Source organism: Heterodontus francisci, chromosome 35 (assembly GCF_036365525.1).
Source record: "Heterodontus francisci isolate sHetFra1 chromosome 35, sHetFra1.hap1, whole genome shotgun sequence".
NCBI classification, from domain to species: Eukaryota; Metazoa; Chordata; class Chondrichthyes; order Heterodontiformes; family Heterodontidae; genus Heterodontus; species Heterodontus francisci.
The window spans coordinates 55419842-55439478 of record NC_090405.1 but is presented as its reverse complement, the minus strand read 5'-3'; the positions used below and the strand labels follow the sequence as shown (position 1 = coordinate 55439478).

At 48.0% G+C, this 19637-nt stretch overlaps 2 protein-coding genes across 4 annotated transcripts in view; both read right to left on the bottom strand.

Annotated features, from left to right (window-relative positions):
• The window catches only part of bbs4 (Bardet-Biedl syndrome 4), a 61778-nt gene extending 51872 nt beyond the window's left edge, over positions 1-9906 (bottom strand). For 2 of the 3 annotated variants that reach the window (XM_068015641.1, XM_068015643.1), the window contains exons 1-2: positions 9804-9890; positions 7040-7158 (exon numbers count right to left, since the gene is read on the bottom strand). In XM_068015641.1, coding sequence (XP_067871742.1) covers positions 7040-7063 — 24 coding nt within the window. In that variant the 5' untranslated portion in view covers positions 7064-7158; positions 9804-9890. Of the gene's footprint in view, positions 1-7039; positions 7159-9803 lie in introns of all 3 variants that reach the window. The other variant, XM_068015642.1, reaches the window with a different exon arrangement.
• A 7854-nt stretch (positions 9907-17760) lies between these two features.
• Positions 17761-19637, bottom strand: part of LOC137350716 (E3 ubiquitin-protein ligase ARIH1) — a 96029-nt gene continuing 94152 nt past the window's right edge. The window contains exon 14 of the mRNA XM_068015638.1: positions 17761-19293. Coding sequence (XP_067871739.1) covers positions 19209-19293 — 85 coding nt within the window. The 3' untranslated portion in view covers positions 17761-19208. The remainder of the gene's footprint in view (positions 19294-19637) is intronic.

Below are 19637 nucleotides of genomic sequence, written 5' to 3'. Positions count from 1 at the left end.
TCAAGACGACACGCAGCTCCTGGCAGAGACCGTTAGCCACGCCTCTCTGAGGGAGTTGCCTGTCTTTTACCGGGATCTATTCCGAGTCTGGAACATGGTCGCCTCCAGTCAGGGCGCTCCCCTGCCGGCAGAGGAGAGCGCCTCGGCTGTCTGGGCGGCCGACTCCGGGGACAGACCGGCGGGCGGAGGAGTGGCCGAAGCCCCCGGGACGCCCCTCAATGCCGGTGGCGAGGGGGCTCGGGAGAGTGGAGCACTCCCGGCCGAGCTGACCCCCGCTCAGCCGGAACTGCTCATCGGACCCAGGCCCCGAAACCCTCCTCGGGACCCGGTCCCGCACAACCTGAGCCGTCTCTCGGAAATACCCTCTGTGCCATTCCAATCGGCGTGGAGGGGTTTCCTGTACGGGCTGCTCCTGCACACTCTCCACTTCCTCGCCCTCGTCAGCTGGCCGGACACGCCCTGTCGGTCCGCGTTGCCATCTGGCGGCGAGGGGAAACCCCAATGGAGGTATCTCTACGTGGGAGTCCTCCCCCTTTACATCGGGGACCTAGGGTGGGGGGTGCTGCACAGGTCGATTGCGTGGGACTGCCTTTTAAGTAGGTTCACAGACTCCCAGGCCGCCTGTACTTTCTGCGGCCTGGACGAGTCCGTGTTCCATGTATATATGGAGTGTGCGAGGTTGCAGACCCTGATTGAGTATTTGAAGGGGCTGCTCCTCAAGTTCTGGCTGCACTTCAGTCCCACGCTCCTGATCTTTGGGCACCCGGTGCGGAGGGGAGGGGGCCGGGAGGAGGATCTCCTCGTCTGTCTGCTCCTGGGCCTGGCCAAGGTGGCAATTCACAGGTCCAGGCTACGGGCCGTCGGGGGGTCCGTCCTCCCTGATTGCCTGCCCCTCCTCCGCGGTTATGTTCGCGCCCGGGTGTCCCTGGAGAAGGAGCATGCATTGTCCACCGGTACGCTTGAGGCCTTCCGCGACCGGTGGGCACTGCAGGGACTGGAGTGTATTGTTGACACCGAGATTGGCATTTTAATTTGAGTTTTTTGTTTCTTTGTCTGTTTTTAATAAAGTTATTTTTAAAATATGTATATAAAGAGGGCCTGAGGAATAAAGACCCCCTCGACATGAAATATATAAAAGGGGCCTGGGGTATAAAGGCCACCTTAAAAAAAAACTAAGAATTAAATGGATTTTACATGTTTTGATGGAGTCCAAAAGTGCAAACTGCTATCTGAGCAGTTGACCAGTTGACTGTACTGCTAGGTGCACTGACTTTGTTTAGTTTAGAGATACAGCACTGAAACAGGCCCTTCGGCCCACCGAGTCTGTGCTGACCATCAACCACCCATTTATACTAATCCTACACTAATCCCATATTCCTACCACATCCCCACCTGTCCCTATATTTCCCTACCACCGACCTGTACTAGGGGCAATTTATAATGGCCAATTTACCTACCAACCTGCAAGTCTTTTGGCTTGTGGGAGGAAACCGGAGCACCCGGAGAAAACCCACGCAGACACAGGGAGAACTTGCAAACTCCACACAGGCGGTACCCAGAATTGAACCCGGGTCGCTGGAGCTGTGAGGCTGCGGTGCTAACCACTGCACCACTGTGCCGCCTTTTGGGATTCAAAGCTTGTATTTTTTTTGAGACAGTCATTTACTGGAAAAGGAAACAGAGTTCTGGGGAAGACAGGACAGGTTAGAACCAGTTAAAATAAACAGTCCTTTGATCAGAAGTGTGACCAGAAACATGTGACTGGAGCTCAGGTTTCAGTTTACAAGATCACTCTGCAGTGTGTGGAAGCAAAACAGCCAGGTGTTGTTTTAAAGAAACAAGTTGCTGTAATTGGAACCTATTTTCTAGGAGCTGACCCTCAGCGGATATAATTTGCTACAGCTGTTTGCAGAGACTTAAAAAGATGGCGAAGTTGAGGGAATTGATCAGCTCCCTCAACCTGGTGGACGTCTGGTGCAATCTCCATCCCGACTCCAATGCCTTCACATGGAGGTCTGGAGGAGGGTCCCGAATCAACCGCCTATACATTTCACAGGCATACGTCTCCCGTGTCTCGGCGGTGCTGTGCTCAGACCACCACCTGGTGTGGGTGAAGTTCACTCCGCTTCGAACATGGGCGGGGTCCACGTACTGGCACTTTAACAACCCGCTGCTGGAGGACGAGTGATTCCAGGAATCATTCCATCAATTGTGGGCCGACTGGAGAAGGAAGCAGGGGACGTCCCCTCTTTGAGGCTATGGTGGGATGTGGGCAAGACTCACATCTGTGTCTTCTGTCAGGAGCATGCAAAGGGGTCGACCAAGAGGCGCAAAGCTGAGATCGGGCTCCTAGAGAAGGAGGTGGTCTACTTGGAGTCCCATCTCGGTCAGGCCGTTGCGGACCCGGCCCTGTGGCAGGCGTACAAAGAGAAGGGCCGCTGAGGGACCTGCAGCTCGTAGGGCCCCGAGGCGCATACGTGAGGTCGTGGATCCAGATCCTGAAAGATTTGGACCGCGCCTCACCCTTATTCCACTTGCTGGAAATATGGCGGAGGGTCCGTAAGCAGCTCATCGAGCTGCTGGCTGACGATGGATCCTCCGTCATGGATCCGGAGGGAATGGGCCCCTGGTCTGTACCTAATACAGTACGTTGTTCTCTCCGGATCCGTCCAACGAGGATGTGCAGAGAGTTTTGTGACAGGACCTGCCAAAGGTCAGCCCAGAGGGCGCTGAAGGATTGGAGGCTCTGCTCACGTTGGCAGAGCTGACCGCTGCTCTCCACCAGCTCGAGGGGCAAATCCCCGGGGCTGGACAGGCTGACCATGGAGTTCCTCAGGGCATTCTGGGACATCCTGGGGGACGATTATGCGCGGGTCCTGGGGGAAAGCCTGGCGATCGAGGAGATGCCCCTCTCGTGGCGTAGGGCAGTCATCGTCCTGCTGCCGAAGAGGGGCGATCTCCACTTGCCTAAGAACTGGCATCTGGTCTCCCTCCTCAGCACTGATTATAAGACCTTTACTCGGGCTATGTCTACCCGCCTGGGCTCCGTGCTGGCCCACATGATCCACCCCAACCAGTTCTACATGGTCCCGGGCCGGTCCATCCAGGACAACATCCACCTGGTGCGGGACCTGATCCATCTTTCTCAACGAACTGGTCTGTCGGTCGCCTTGCTCTCCCTCAATCAGGAAAAGGCGTTCGACATGCTGGATCACTAATATCTTTTCGGAACTCTAGCGCGTATGGACTCGGGCCGCATTTTGTGGCCAGGGTCCGACTTTTATATGCCGCCGCAGAGTGTCTGGTCAAAGTTAACGGGTCCTTGATGGCGCTCCTTTTCTTTGGGAGAGGAGTGTGTCAGGGATGCCCCAGGTCCGGCCAATTGTATACCATCTGCGTGGAGCTGTTCCTGTGTCTACTTCACAGGAGGTTGATGGAGGAGTTGACCCCTTTTGCGTGGAACACCAAGCACCTCTTCAATCTGGGCGGCAAATTAGCAGGAGTTGGAGGCGAAAGTCACCACTCGGCTGGGGCGCTGGACAGGACTGCTCCAGAGTTTTCCTACAGGGGCCGAGCACTGTTGATAAACCAACTGGTGGCCTCGATTCTGTGGTACCAACAAAGAACAGTATAGCACAGGAACAGGCCATTCGGCCCTCCAAGCCTTCGCCGATCTTGATGCCTGCCTAAACTAAAACCTTCTGCACTTCCGGGGTCCTTATCCCTCTATTCCCATCCTGTTCATGTATTTGTCAAGATGCCTCTTAAACGTCGCTATCGTACCTGCTTCCACCACCTCCCCCGGCAACAAGTTCCAGGCACTCACCACCCTCTGTGTAAAGAACTTGCCTCGCACATCCCCTCTAAACTTTGCCCCTCTCACCTTAAACCTATGTCCCCTAGTAACTGACTCTTCCACCCTGGGGGAAAAGCTTCTGACTATCCACTCTGTCCATGCCGCTTATAACTTTGTAAACCTCTATCATGTCGCCCCTCCACCTCCGTCGTTCCAGTGAAAACAATCCAAGTTTATCCAACCTCTCCTCATAGCTAATGCCCTCCAGACCAGGCAACATCCTGGTAAACCTCTTCTGTACCCTCTCCAAAGCCTCCACGTCCTTCTGGTAGTGTGGCGACCAGAATTGCTCGCAATATTCTACGTGTGGCCTAACTAAAGTTCTGTACAGCTGCAGCATGACTTGCCTATTTTTATACTCTATGCCCCGAACGATGAAGGCAAGCATGCCGTATGCCTTCTTGGCCAGTTGGTCACTTTGGCCCCACCCCCTGCATTTGCCACCAAGATCCAAAAGAAGCTCGTCAATTTCTTGGGCAAGAGGAAACACTGGGTCTCTGCCACAGTCCTTAGTCTCCCGATCGAGGAGAGCGGCCAGTCGCTGGTGTGTGTCCGCACCCAGGCTGTGACTCTCCACCTTCGTACCGTGCAGAGATACCTGTATGTCGAGCGTCCTCCCAGATTTTGTATGCTGGCGACGTATTTTTTCTGTGGGGCACTGCCTTCAAGATGACACGCAGCTCCCTGCAGAGAACGTTAGCCGTGCCTCTCTGAGGGGGTTGCCTGTGTTTTACTGGTATCTATTCAGAGTCTGGAACATGGTGGCGTCCAGACGGTGCTCCCCCGCCGGCGGAGGAGAGCGCCTCGGCTGTCCTGGCGGCTGGCTCCGGGGACAGACTGACGGGCAGAGGAGTAGCCAAAGCCCACCGGGGCGCCCCTTACTGCAGGTGACGAGGGGGCTCGGGTGCATAGCGCACCTGGCTGAGCTGACCCCTGCTCCGCCGGAACTGCTCACCGGACCCAGGCCCTGAAACCCACACAGCGCGGAGGGGTTTCCTGTACGGGCTGCTCCTACACACTCTCCACACCGTGGCGATCCATGTTGCCATCAGGCGGCAAGGGGAATCCCCAGTGGATGTCTCTCTATGCGGGAATCCTCCCCCTTTACATCGGGGACCTTGGATGGAGGGTGCTGAACGTGGCAGGCCCGTGCAATTGACTTTTAAGTAAGTTCACGGACTCCCAGGCCGCTTGTAATTTCTGTGGCCTGGACGAGTTCATGTTCCATGTTTATATGGAGCGTGCGAGGTTGCAGCCCCTCTTTGAATATTTAAAGGGGCTGCTCCTCAGGTTTTGGCAGCAGTTCAGCTCCACGCTCATGCTCCTGATCTTTGGGCACCTGGTGCGGAGGTGGGGTGGGCCGGGAGGAGGATCTCCTCGTTGGTCTACTGCTGGGCTTGGCCAAGGTGGCAATGTACAGGTCCAGGCTGCGGGCCGTCGCCGGGGGGGGGGGGGGGGATCCATCCGCCCTGATTGCCTGCCCCTCTTCGAAGGTCATGTTCGCGCCCAGGTGTCCCCGGAGAAGGAGCATGCGGTGTCTACCGATACGCTTGAGGCCATCCGCGACCAGTGGGCACCGCAGGGGCTGGAGTGCATTATCAATGTCGAGAATGGCATTTTAATTTTAGTTTTGTTTTATTTGTTTATTATAAACTTATTTATTTAAAATGTATATAAAGGGGGCCTGGGGAATAAAGGCCCCCTCAAGAAAAATATCAGGGGCCTGGGGTATAAAGGCCATCTTAGAACGAAATAACAGGGCCAAAAAAAACAGGTTACATACAGAGTAAAGCTCCCTCTACACTGTCCCCATCAAACACGCCCAGGACAGGTACAGCACGGGGTTAGATACAGAAAAAAGATAACAAAACACGGGTTTGATACAGAGTAAAGCATAAAAAAGCATTGTGCTTTACCTCAATCACAGAAGAAAACTCGTACTCCACCATGGAATCACAGAATTGTTACAGTGCAGAAGGAGGCCATTCAGCCCATCATGTCTGCTCCCACTTTCTGAAAGAGCAATTCCGTCAGTTGCATTCCCCTGCCTTCTCCCTGTAACCCTGCACATTCTTCCTTTTCATATAACAGTCTAATTCCCTTTTGAATACTTCAACTGAACCTGCCTCCACCACATGCAGGCAGCGCATTCCAGACTATAACCACTCTCTGCGTGAAAAAGTTTTTCCTCATGTCATTTTGGCTTCTGTTACTAATACTTTAAATCTGTGCCCTCTCATCCACGATCCTTTCACGAGTGGGAACAGTTTCTCTCTATCTACTCTGTCCAGACCCCTCATGATTTTGAATACCTCTGTCAAATCACCTTTCAGTCTTCTCTTCTCCAATCTATCTTCATAACTGAAATTCCTCATCCCTGGAACCATTCTCGTGAACCTTTTCTGTACTCTCTCCAATGTCCTCACGTCTTTCCTCAAGTGCGACGCCCAGAATTGGACGCAATACTCCAGCTGAGGTTGAACTAGTGTCTTATACAAGTTTAACATAATTTCCTTGCTCTTGTACTCTATGCCCCTATTAATCAAGCACAGGATACTGTATGCTTTATTAACTGCTCTCTCAACCTGCCCTGCCACCTTTAATGACTTATGTACATATACACCTAGGTCCCTCTGCTCCTGCACCCCCTTTAGAATTGTATTCTTTAGTTTATATTGTCCCTCCATGTTCTTCCTACTAAAATTAATCACTTCACATTTCTCTGCATTGAACTTCATCTGCCACCAGTCTTCCCATTCCACCAACTTGTCTATGTCCTTCTGAAGTTCTATACTATCCTCCTCACAGTTCACAATGCTGCCAAGTTTCGTATCATCTGCAGACTTTGAAATTGTGAAAAAAAAATCCATCCTGAGGTTTAACGAACACAACCTGTTCGTGTCGATTTAGGGACAGTTTTCTGCTGTTGCTCGATATCCGTACTGGTATTGGACAACCAGAACAGGAAATATTCATCACGTAAATCTCAGGGTGAAATTGAACCCAGGTCCCACTATCCTCAATACCTTTCTTTTCAAAGCACACTTCAAGGCTGTTGCAGCACTACATCAAGAAACAGCTACACCCTGAGCAGTACTATCTGGAGAAACAGCTACACCCTGAGCAGTGCTATCTGGAGAAACAGCTACACCCCGAGCGTGCTTTTAGATGTTTGTTACTCACCAATTCCTTCCCCGAATCTGTCATTTTCTCACACAAGTGAAGTCGGCATCAGCTACTGCAGCAGATTTCCAATGATCACAGGTATACTCCACTTGCAGGCTTCAGTCATCAGAAACAGCCTATTTGTTCAAAAATAAATTGACAAGGCAACACCTCAGTTTTCTACTTCAGCTCCTCAGCCTGGGAAAGCCTTTGTGCTCCGACCAACTCTATTCCCCTGCTTCCCACTGCTGCAAGATTTACTACTTAGCGACAAAAATATAAAATCAAATTACATCAAATACAGAATGTCTAACTTTAAAATTGAAGTTGAATTACATTTATATGCTTGGCTCAAATTCTACTTTCCCTCGAACCCCAGTTCACCTGAGCACTATACTTTGTCTTGACTCCTCATTTTTTTTTCCAAAATGTACTTTATTCATAAAAAAACTGGAAAAAATACATTACCAAACAGTTCCAAAAAGCACAAAGTCAAAAAATACAAGGAGTGCAAAAGAGATCAGTTTCCTTCAATACAGGAGTGAGTTGCCTCACAACCCTTCCATTTCATTTTACATGCTATGTATATTTTACAGCAAACCAAATATTTTCTGGATAGTTGAGGGGTTTTCCATTGGTCCAGCCCCTCAGTTCACCGTGGTGGGGGGGTACCTTACACAGCGGTCTTTCCCCATTGAGCCTTTGCCGCGGCTGCCCCAAGCTTTAGTGCGTCCCTCATCACATAGTCCTGGACCTTGGAATGTGCCAGTTCGCAACATTCGGTCGTGGACAACTCTTTGCGCTGGAAGACCAGCAAGTTTCGGGCAGACCAAAGGGCGTCTTTCACCGAGTTGATAGTCCTCATATGGAACACAAAAGATCTTGCTTAGGCTGCACACTTCCTGTCCACAAACCCTGTTTGTCACTCTCTTCGGTCACACTTTTCTGTCAATATTTCCATTCGTAAACTGCTATGTTAAAATTTCCCATTCCATTTTGCTTAGGGAACAGTCACAGTGCAGTGCAGGCTCTGATTACTAGGTAGCTCTGTGCAGCAAGTTTCTCAACTTAGATATGAATCTATGCCCACCAGTCCACATTTTCATTCAATTATTTCTTTGCCAGATATGAAGTTAAAAATGGCATTCTTAAAAAGGAAAGATAAATCCAAATTAGTCTACAATATTAACTCTTTTTAATCAATTATAAAGTCACACCTAACATTTCAGCCAATGTCTACTTAAAGATCTCCCTCAATGGCACTACTCAGTGTCGCACTGAGCTAGACTGACCAATAAAGTACCAGATTCTAGCACCGCTCTGTGCTGAGCTAGCTAGCTAACACACGGCAGGAGTAGAGATGCTTCCATTGGCATCAGGGCTCATGAATTAAGGAGGGGAAAAGTCAGTCAGGGTTCCCGCTCCTAATTGCTCTCCAGTAATCCCTGCTTGGAAGCGTGGATGTCTGGATATTGGGTGAGGACAGCATTGGGCTTAGCTGTAATGTTCTTCATGAATCAACAGTCTGCCCCACTCACTGAATAATCACACATGAACAGTGGCCCCTCCTTGGCCACCAGCTCTCCCCACAGATACTGCAACCCAGCCGGCAGTCAACACTTTTGGAAAAAGAAACAAAATGGAAATGGGGGAGACTGGCAGGCCTGCCCTGATGACCCTGGTGGCCCATCAATTAGTAAACCCAGGACATTCCCACCAGGTGTCAGCTTTAATAGAGCATTCAACTCTTGAGTGAGCAGGTCATGGGTACAAGGCTTGCTCCAGAGACTAAAAAAAAACATAATTCATGGCTGACAGTCCCTGTGCAGTGCTGAGGGAGTGCTGCGCTGTCGGAGGGTCAGTACTGAGGGAGTGCCGCACTATCGAAGAGTCAGTACTGAGGGAGTGCCGCACTGTCGAAGAGTCAGTACTGAGGGCGCACCGCAATGTCGGAGGGTCAGTACTGAGGGAGCACTGCAATCTCGGTCAGTACTAAGGGAGTGCTGCGCAGTTGGATGGTCAGTACTGAGGGAGCACCGCACTGTCGAAGAGTCAGTACTGAGGGAGTGCTGCACTGTCAGAGGGGCAGTACTGAGGGAGTGCTGCACTGTCGGAGGGACAGTACTGAGGGAGTGCTGCACTGTCGAAGAGTCAGTACTGAGGGAGCACCGCACTGTAGGAGGGACAGTACTGAGGGAGTGCCGCACTGTCGAAGAGTCAGTACTGAGGGAGCACTGCAATCTCGGTCAGTACTAAGGGAGTGCTGCGCAGTTGGATGGTCAGTACTGAGGGTGCACCGCACTGTCGAAGAGTCAGTACTGAGGGAGCGCTGCACAGTCGGAGGGTCAGTACTGAGGGAGTGCCGCACTGTCGGAGGGGCAGTGTCTGATGAGACGGGAATGCGAGGCCTGATCTGCCCTCTCGGGTGGGTGTGAACGATCCCACAGTCCGGGGGGCGGAGGGCGGGTTCTTCCCGCTGTCCTGGGCCAATATTTATCTTTCAACCAGCATCAGTAAAATCGATAATCTGATCGTTATGGCTTTGCTCTGTGTGGGATCTTGCTTTTCACAAACTGCCGCCTTTCCTGCAGTTACCGCTCTCGCTCACCGCCGAATTTTGCTGACGCCGTTACTAGGGGCAACCCGCCCGTCACCATGTACACAGCCAGCTCCAGCAACCAAACCCGCCAAGCGGGGCCTAGCAGCGCCCGGCCCCGATCCCCGATCCCCTTCACCCCTCGCCCCCCGATCCCCTTCACCCCTCGCCCCCTGATCCCCTCACCCCCGGGCTCCAGGCTCCCGCTCCCGCTCCCGCTCCCTCACCCTGGCCGCCATCACTCTGCGCACTACACATCCGGGCCTTCCTGCAATACCGACGTCTGTGTGACGCAAACGCGCGCGTATCGATGCTGCGGCTTCAGCCCACTGGCACATGACCACTTCCCACTGGCACATGACCACTTCCCACTGGCACATGACCACTTCCCACTGGCACATCACTGGCACATGACCACTTCCCACTGGCACATGACCACTTCCCACTGGCACATCACTGGCACATGACCACTTCCCACTGGCACATGACCACTTCCCACTGGCACATCACTGGCACATGACCACTTCCCATAGGCACATCACTGGCACATGACCACTTCCCACTGGCACATGACCACTTCCCATAGGCACATCACTGGCACATGACCACTTCCCACTGGCACATGACCACTTCCCATAGGCACATCACTGGCACATGACCACTTCCCACTGGCACATGACCACTTCCCATAGGCACATGACTGGCACATGACCACTTCCCACTGGCACATGACCACTTCCCACTGGCACATGACCACTGGCACATGACCACTTCCCACTGGCACATGACCAATTCCCACTAGCACATGACCACTTCCCACTGGCACAGACCACCGGCACATGCCAGCAGCCCACTGACACCTGGCTGTCCACCACTAGCACATGACCACTGCCACATGACCACTTCCCACTGGCACATGACCAATTCCCACTAGCACATGACCACTGCCACATGACCACTTCCCACTGGCACATGACCAATTCCCACTAGCACATGGGTGCTGCCCACTGGCACATGACCACTTCCCACTGGCACATGGGTGCTGACCACTGGCGAATGCTTGCTGCCCACTGGCACATAACCACTGCTGACTGGCACATACCCACTGCCCACTGGCATGACTGTTAACCACTGGCAGTTGGCCGCTGGCTACTGGCATGTGCCACTGAACTCTGGCCCCTGGTACATGCCCACTGACCACTGGTGCATGGCCATTGCCCACTGGCATGTGACCACTGCCCACTTGCACATGGCCACTGACCACAGCCACATGCCTGCTGGTACCTGGCCATTGCCCACTGGTGCATGACCACTGGCACATGGCTGCTGACCACTGGCACATGCCAGCAGCCCACTGACACCTGGCTGCCCACCACTAGCACATGATGGCTGACCACTAGACAGACATCAAGGAGTTTTTGCTTCTGGGAGAATGATTCCTGGAATTTTAGTTTTAAGGTTAGGTTTGAAAAACTGGGGTTGTTCTCCTTAGAACAAAGGGGATTAAGGAGAGATTTAATAGAATTGTACAAGATTATGACAGGCTTAGATAAGTTAGATAAGAAAAAACTGTTCCCATTGAATAATGGTACAAGGACTAGGGGACACAGATTGAAGATTTTGGGCAAGAGATGCAGGGGGAATGTGAGGAAGAACTTTGTTACGCAGTGGGTGGTAATGACCTGGAACTCCCTGCCCACAAGGGTGGTGGAAGCAGAGACAATCAATGACTTCAAGGGGAAATTGGATAGCTCTGTGGAGAGCTGGCATGGACTTAATGGGCTGAATGGCATCTTCTGTGCCATATATTACTCTATGACTCTAAATAGAGTTGAAGTGCAGATCATCAGGTCCGCTCCATCTATTCCGATTGTCCCACCTTTCATACCAGTGCTTCCCCAATGTCTTCCTGTTTCTTCAACTGAGGATTCATCCCCACCATGGCTGACAGGGCCCTTGACTCTGTCCATCCCATTTCCCTACTACTGTTCTCACCCCTTCCCCTCCCTCCCAGAGCCAATGATAGGGTTCCCCTTGTCCTCAGCTTCCACCCCACCTGCCTTCACATTGAATGGGTCATCCTGTACTATTTTCATCACCTCCAGTGTGATGCCACCACCAAACACATCTTCCCCTCCCCTTTCAGAATTCTGAAGGGACTGTTCCCTCTGCAACACCCTGGTCCACTCCTCAATCATCTCAACATCCACCTGCTTCCTACAGCACATATCTGTGCAAGTACAGGAGATGCAACACTTTCACCTCCTCCCTTTTCACCCTCCAACGCCCCAAACATTCCTTGCAGGTGAAACAATAATTTAATTGTACTTTTATTATATTGTACTCGCTGCTCATGGTGCAGTATCCTCTACACTGGGAAGACCAAACGCAGGTTGAGCGATTGCTTTGCAGAATGCCTACATTCAGTACACAAGTGTGACCCTGAGCTTCTGGTTGCCTGTCATTTTAATTCTCTGCTCACTCTCACTCTAACCTCAGCCTCCTGCAGTGTTTCAATTAAGCTCAATGTAAACTTGAGAGACACCACCTCATCTTTTGACTAGGAATTTTACAGCCTTCTGGACTCAACAAGTTCAACAATTTCAGACCGTCACCACTGATCCCATTTTTTCAGATGGTAGCTGTTGATAATAATTCTATTGTCATTGACATCCTCTCTAGACACATCTTTTGATCTTTACTTGTCCCATTACCATCTCCTTTTGCCCTGCACTATCATCCCTTTTGTTATTCAATTACTTCTACCTTTCACCCTATCACAGACCTTCCCTTTTGTTCTTCCCCTCCTTTCTCTACCTCTGTAATTGCTTAAAACCTAACTTTTTCCAGTTCTGATGAAAGGTCAACAACCTGAAATGTTAACTGTTTCTCTCTCCGCTGAGTGGTGCAGACTGGCACATTCCAAGGTCCAGGACTACGTGCAGAGGGACACACTAAACCTTGGGGCAGTCGGCGCAAAGGCTCAATGGGGAAAGATCACTGTGTAAGGTCCTCCCACCAAAGTGAACTGAGGGGCTGGAAGCTGTGTAAAACCCCTTGGGCTGCATGCACCAAAAATGTTTTTTTACAATATAATGCCAATGTACATTGCATTTAAAATGGAATGGCAAGAATTGTGAGGCACCTCATGTTTTCTGTATCGAAGAAATCTGATTTCTTGTACTTTCCGAAACGTGAAACTTGAACTGTTTTGAACTGAACGGACCATCCTAGACTGGGTATTGTGTAATGAGAAAGGATTAGTAAACAATCTTGTTGTGCGGGGTCCCTTGGGGAAGAGCAACCATAACATGATAGAATTCTTCATTAAGATGGAGAGGGAGAGAGTTGATTCCGAGACTAGGGTCCTGATTCTAAATAAAGGAAACTATAAAGGTAAGAGGCGCAAGTTGTCTCTGATAGATTGGGGAAAGTCACTTAAAGGATAGACAGTGGATAGACAATGGCTAGTATTTAAAGAGCGCATGGATGAATTACAACAATTGTTCATTCCTGTCTGGCACAAAAATAAAACAGGAAGGGTGGCTCAACCGTGGCTTACAAATTAGATCCAAGGAGGGGAAATATAAAATGGCCAGAACAAGCAGCAAACCTGAGGATTGGGAGCAATTTAGAATCCCATATGCTTTATTAACTGCTTTGTTAACCTGTCCTGTCACCTTCAAGATTTGTGCACAAACACGACAGGCCTCTGGCAACCCCTTTGAAATTGTACCAATTATCTTGTACTGTCACTCCTCATTCGTAGAGTCATAGAGTCATTTATGGCATAGAGGAGGCTATTTGGCCCATTTCTCTGCAGAGAAATCCAGTCAGTCCCACTCCCCCACTCGATCCCCATAGCCCTGCAAGTTTATTTCAAATGCGCATCCAATTTCATTTTGAAATCATTGTCTCTGCTTCCACCAGTCTCATGGGCAGCGAGTTCCAGGTCATTACCACTCACTGCGTAAAAAGTTCTTCCTCACATTCCCCCTGCATCTCTTACCCAAAACCTTCAATCTGTGTTCCCTAGTCCTCGTACCATCAATTAATAGGCACAGTTTTTCCTTGTCTAACTTAGCTAAGCCTGTCATAAACTTATACACCTCTATCAAATCTCCTCTCAATCTCCTTTACTTTAGGGAGAACCACAGCTTTTCCAACATAACCTTGTAAATAAAATCCTCCATACCGAGAACCATTCTGGTAAATCTCATCTGCACCCTTTCAAGGGCCCTCACATCCTTCTTAAAGTGGAGTAACCAGAATTGGACGCAATGCTCCAGTTGGAGCCTGACCAGAGCTTTATAAAGGTTCAGCATAATCTCCCTGCTTTTGTACTATTTATGAAGCCCAAGATCCCACATACTTTGCTAACCACTCTCTCAATATGTCCTGCCACCTCAAAGATCGATGAACATGCACCCTCAGGTCCCTTTGTTCTTGCACACTCTTTAGAACTGTACCATTACATCTATATTGCCTCACCAACTCTTTCTGCCGAAATGCATCACCTCACACTTGTCTGTATTAAATTCCATCTGTCACTTGTCTGCCCATTTTGCCAGCCTATCTATGTCCTATTGCAGTGGTTCATTATCATCATCACTTTTTGCCACTCCTCCAAGTTTGGTATTATCGGCAAATTTTGATATTCTACTTTGTATTCCAAGATCTAAGTCATTTATATAAAGCAAAAAAAGCAGTGGTCCCAGCAATGACCCTTGGGCAACACCGCTGTCTACCATCCTCCAGTCTGGGAAACAACCATTTACGACAACTCACTGTTTTCAAGCCGTAACCCAATTTTTAAAATCCAATTGGACACTGACCCTCCCATTCCAGAGCCTCAATTTTGTTAACCAGCCTTTTATATGGCACTTTGTCAAATGCTTTCTTCAAATCCATATAGACAACATCCACTGCAGTCCCTTCATCAACCTTCTCTGTTACTTCCTACCAAATGGCATCACCTCACACTTTTCTAAGTTTAATTGCATGTGCCACATCCTCCATTCCACCAGCCTGTCCATGTCCCTTAAGTTTACTATCCTCCTCACTGTGTACCACACTTCCAAGTTTCAAAGCTACATCAAGGTGTTAGAAGATTACTAAAAGGTTAACGATCCCCTGCAGCAACCAATGGGTACACCTGCGCTAGTGGATGCATATTGTAGATACAAGCACATGCACAAAAAAGGTATTTCTATAAATCTGATGTTCCTTCCTCATTGATTCAGCCTCTGCACATGAATTAGGAAGTACTTCAGCCCAGGGGTACAGTACCTCAAGTAACTAACACGAAGTGGCTACCTGGGATGCTGCCACTTTAAGGCCAGGTGCTCAAACACTATTCTGTTGTATTAAAGCCAGTCATAGCTAGGTTTGAAGGCCTCTTTTTCCCATGTCAGATATCTCATTCTTTTCAAACCCATTCACTGGTTTGGGTTTTGCTACTTAAGTTTTAGTCTTGAGAATGTAAGAGCACTGGGTCAGCAAGCTTTTCATCCCCAGATAGCATCAGTCAGGCATTCTTTGTCTTAACTCATCATGCAGAATTAGTTAGAATAAATGCAGCAGCACTTACATTGGTAGATGAGCAGTACTGCCTGAGGAGCCAGACCCCAAGTGCTTGCATCTCAGATACTTTAGGCAGTGGCAGCAAGAATCTGGTTGAAGCTGGAGATAAATTCTTCTGAATGACTTTATCTGTACCAACTTTCCCCAACCGTGCAGTCAAATTTGCCAGCCATGATCATCTCCAAGGTGAGGGAGCAATGGTTCTGTGCAATGTGTACTGTAAACTCATGCTCACTTAACATGATGCTTTGTCCATTTTTACTTATTCACGTCTGAGAAATAAGCAACAGGACCTATCTTTGAAGTCAAACAATGTTAGAGCTGCTCTTGAAGCTGACAAGATCTTTTGGTGGGGGAGGGGAAACGCAGAGATGCACTTTTACAACAGGAAGGTCAAGTGGGAGTTTTTGCAACACTAGAAGTCTTAAGGTTGCCACCAGCCAGTGAATTTCCCATTCCCAATCTAACTGATTTCCATATAGGCAAGGGCTGCTAGAGAGGAAAGCTCCCTTTGCTTCCCAACACCAGACCTGTAGAGGTATTCCCATTTCTTCTCCCCTACCCCCACCTTTCTTTGCAAAGCATGACCAGACTGACCTGGTTGGATAGCAAAGTGGCCCTCTCCAAAATTACTAGTCAGAATAATAGCATGTAGCGAGTGCACCTTTCTAGCTTACAGAAGTGTCGATTCCTCTTAACTCTGGCCTTATACATCCTCTACCCTTCTTTCATCCTAACACTAGTGGCCGTGCCTTCAGCTATCTAGGCCCGATGCCCTGGTATTCCTCTCCAAAACATTACATCTTTAACACCCTCCTTTAAAACCCATCTCTTAGACCAAGCTTTTGGTCACCCCTCCTAACAACTCCTTCTCAACACATTGGAAAGTGGTTTGATATCCACTTCTCCCTGATTACGCTGTGGTGCTTTTCCAAAATGAAAGGCTCAATATAAATGCAAGCTGTTGTTAAAAGTCAAATATAATTTTGAACCTAACATCTTCAAATACTTGTACTTATCAATATTAGTACATAAAGATTACATTTTAGGGGTGAGTATATCTTAGATATTTCATGAACCTCAGCTTTCTTACCCAGTTGTTCATCAGGTTAATGTCAGGGATATTCAATTCTCCAGGTCTGTGTTTAGTAAGAAATTGAAATTCAGTGAAATTAGAAAACATTTGTTTCCTTATTTGTGCATTTATTGGGATTAAAATGTCACTGTATTGGTGCTATGCAGGCATGTAATCAGAACAGCATTTGTTAAACCAGAACACAGTGTGGTGCATGTTCAGTAACTTTCTGACCTAGATGAAAGAATACATTAAATGGTGGAACCAAGTGGATTTGCGACATTTTCTTAGCCCCATCAAACTAAATCAGGAAGAATTTCTTCCCGAATATTTGGCAGAAAAGGCTCAAGGGCAAGTTGTTTTTTTTAAAAAGTGAAAAAACCCAGAGACCCAAATAACCCTTTTGCTACTTAAGTGCTTAAAATGCTGTATCAGTAGAGTACCTGCTCTACCTAAAAGTTCAAGGCCGATTATCCTACCTGTTCCAGCAAAAGGTCTGCGAAGGAGGCAAAAATCAACATTTCCTAATCTGCATTAATATAAGCTGCATGGGTCATCACTTAAAAAGTTTTGTGAGTATATTTAAGCTACTCAACCACTGCTTAGATTCCACATGACTGCAAATACTATACATAATGTGCAGAAGTAGAAGTGCTCTCCACACCTACTTACAGATTAATAAGCAAAATGTTCTGAATCCAAGTGCCAAATATGACTATGGGTCACGCTACAATGTGCACTCATGGGTAGAGTTAGTTTGCAGAGCTTTTGGTTTGTAAGCACTCCTGGGTTTTATAGAAACCAGGAACTGGGGCCAGTGGCTTCAGCCAGCTGTGCAATTAAGCTTCCTGCCTGGTTTGCCTGACAAGGTTAAACTTGAACGTCTCCACTCGCCATCCGGTCACCGGAAAGTACATTTATCAATACTTTTTGACATTTCCTTTCTTCACTCCCGCTGCAATGTACAGAACTGAGTCTACCAAGACTGGGGCAGTTTCCAGTGCAAATGCACAGCAACAGCCCAATGACTCCAGGCTAATGGTGCTGATTGAGTTCGTATTCCAGACGCTGCCACATTTAAAAGAGGTAAGGCATTTTACTCGCCATGATGGCAGGTGGGGAAGAGCAAAGATTCATATGCTACCACCTTAGATTTGGCAGGGGAGGGAAAAAGGCCACTGACCAATTCCAATCTGAAGATAGCAACATTGTTAGTAGTTGCTGAGCAGTCCATGGCACAAGCTCTTCTGATCCTCGGTGTTGAGACCAAGAGTATTCCTGTTTATAGAAGAATGTGCAAAGGGAACAATAAGAAAGGTTCACAATAGTTTTACTACTTGCAATCATATCTGCTGGCTATGCCACATTAGATGACGTGTTAAAGTGCTGCAATTCACAGGATGCCTTACATACAGGCTTTTTGGTAGCGTTTGTGCACTACTCAATGCTGATCCCAACCTCAAATGCACTGGAAGACACGCAAGGGATACCCAAATTAAACCTTTATCGTCAGTAAATGCTTTGCAGTATTCAAGCTTTACAATTGTGTAAGTTTGTCATGGATTCATCCATTACAGCTACAAATCTTTCAACGTTTGAGAATCTGACAATACATTGTCCCAGTGCAACAAAAGGAAAAAAAAAAACAAAAAAATCCACAGCAATGAGTGTGGGGCTAAGAAACCCAGTGCTAGATCTTAACCTCAGACAACCTTTTCTTTGATATTTACAACCAATTAAATGGTGAAGTAGAACGAAATTATTACTTGCAGCTTGGGTTGGTTGCCAGTCTAGAACATAGCAGTCCATCTTTCACTTAGCCCCACCAAGCAATGATCCTTCAACCCTAACCTCTATACGCTGGGATAGCAACACACAGGCAGAGCACAGTAAGGGCAGCAGCCATTAACACCCAGGGCGTTGAAGATGTAGGAGTAGGGGGGAGAGACACACAAGCTGGGTGCTGTTCTCTTCCAAGTGTTAACTATCTGTACCGCTCCTATTGTCTGACGAGATCTGTACAATTTTACGGGTATTTTTTAAAAATTTTTTATACAGCAAAGAAATGGAAAGTACTGAGGGCTTCTGCTGAAGATGGAGGTGACGGTCATTAGCTGAAAGATGCAGTGGGGTAGAAAAGCAGCAATGGGTAAAGGCGGGGTGCATGGGGAGGAGGTAAATATCGGGGAACCCCGACACCACCAGGTCTCAGCTTCAGTCTACAACTAATACTATGGAAAATTACAAGGTAAAAATTTTTTTTTTTTAAAAAAAAGCAGAAAAAGCAGAAAATTAAATTCACATTCCACTAACAGCGTTGAGGTCAAAGGTTAGCAAACCTAAAGAAACTGCACAGCAAATATACATATTCTTGAAGGTTTTTAAAGAATAAATATTTTTTGTAATTAAACATTATGCAAACACGTGCCACGCTTGCTCTCACTCAACCATGCATATGCGCTATATACAATTTGAAAAATACTGTGTCCTCCTTTTAAAAGTCATATACAAAGATATCCCCCAGAGTGCTGCCTTACAGTTAGCCAATCAACATTCACAAACAGGGAACCTACATACAATTAATGTCTGGCTGGAAAAGAGGAGCCAGGTCAAAGCAGTTTCAGTTCAATTACTACACACAGAGAAAATGAATAAATGAAAGGAAACAGAAAATGGTTCAGCTCTCAGAAGGTAGCTACATTACAGATTAAAGTTGGAGGGTTTTTAGTGTGTCATACCCTTCATCCACTTACAATACTGTTGTACATTTTGTGGTTTTATCTACTTTTTTATTACAATATAATTTACTTAAACTTTCCATTAACAAAAAGTAGGGTAGAACTCCAGCAGTGTCTGCAAGGGCCAGTGCCGCCCACTTTATTTGCATCAGCACTCTGTTGCTAACGGGTTGACAGTTCATTGTAAGCTCAGCCTCAGTCCTCGATATACTCCCAAAGATCTTTCTCATAGCCTTCGTGCACATGCTGTAGCAACACCTTCCTCCGGCTCTCACAGTATCTGATAAAGGGAACAGAATAGTCAGTCTAAATAAAGCATAACAGGTCAGATAGCCACCTAAACGAAGAGGTTAATATTTCAGGTTATGGCCTTCATCAGCACCTGTATGGTACAGGACTGCAAAAACATGCCCAAGAAAGTAGGGAGGGTGAATAGATTGAGATCAAAAAGCTTAAACCTACCAGCTACTTTGAGAGGAATGCAGCCAATAGGTTTGAACAGCCCATTTAAGAGATGTAAAATGCTGCAGACTACACAAAGATCAGCTTAGAGGTTAAATATGCTGATGTTTGAGACTCCAATGACACAAAATAGCCAGCACAAAGAATAAATTCATGAAACAT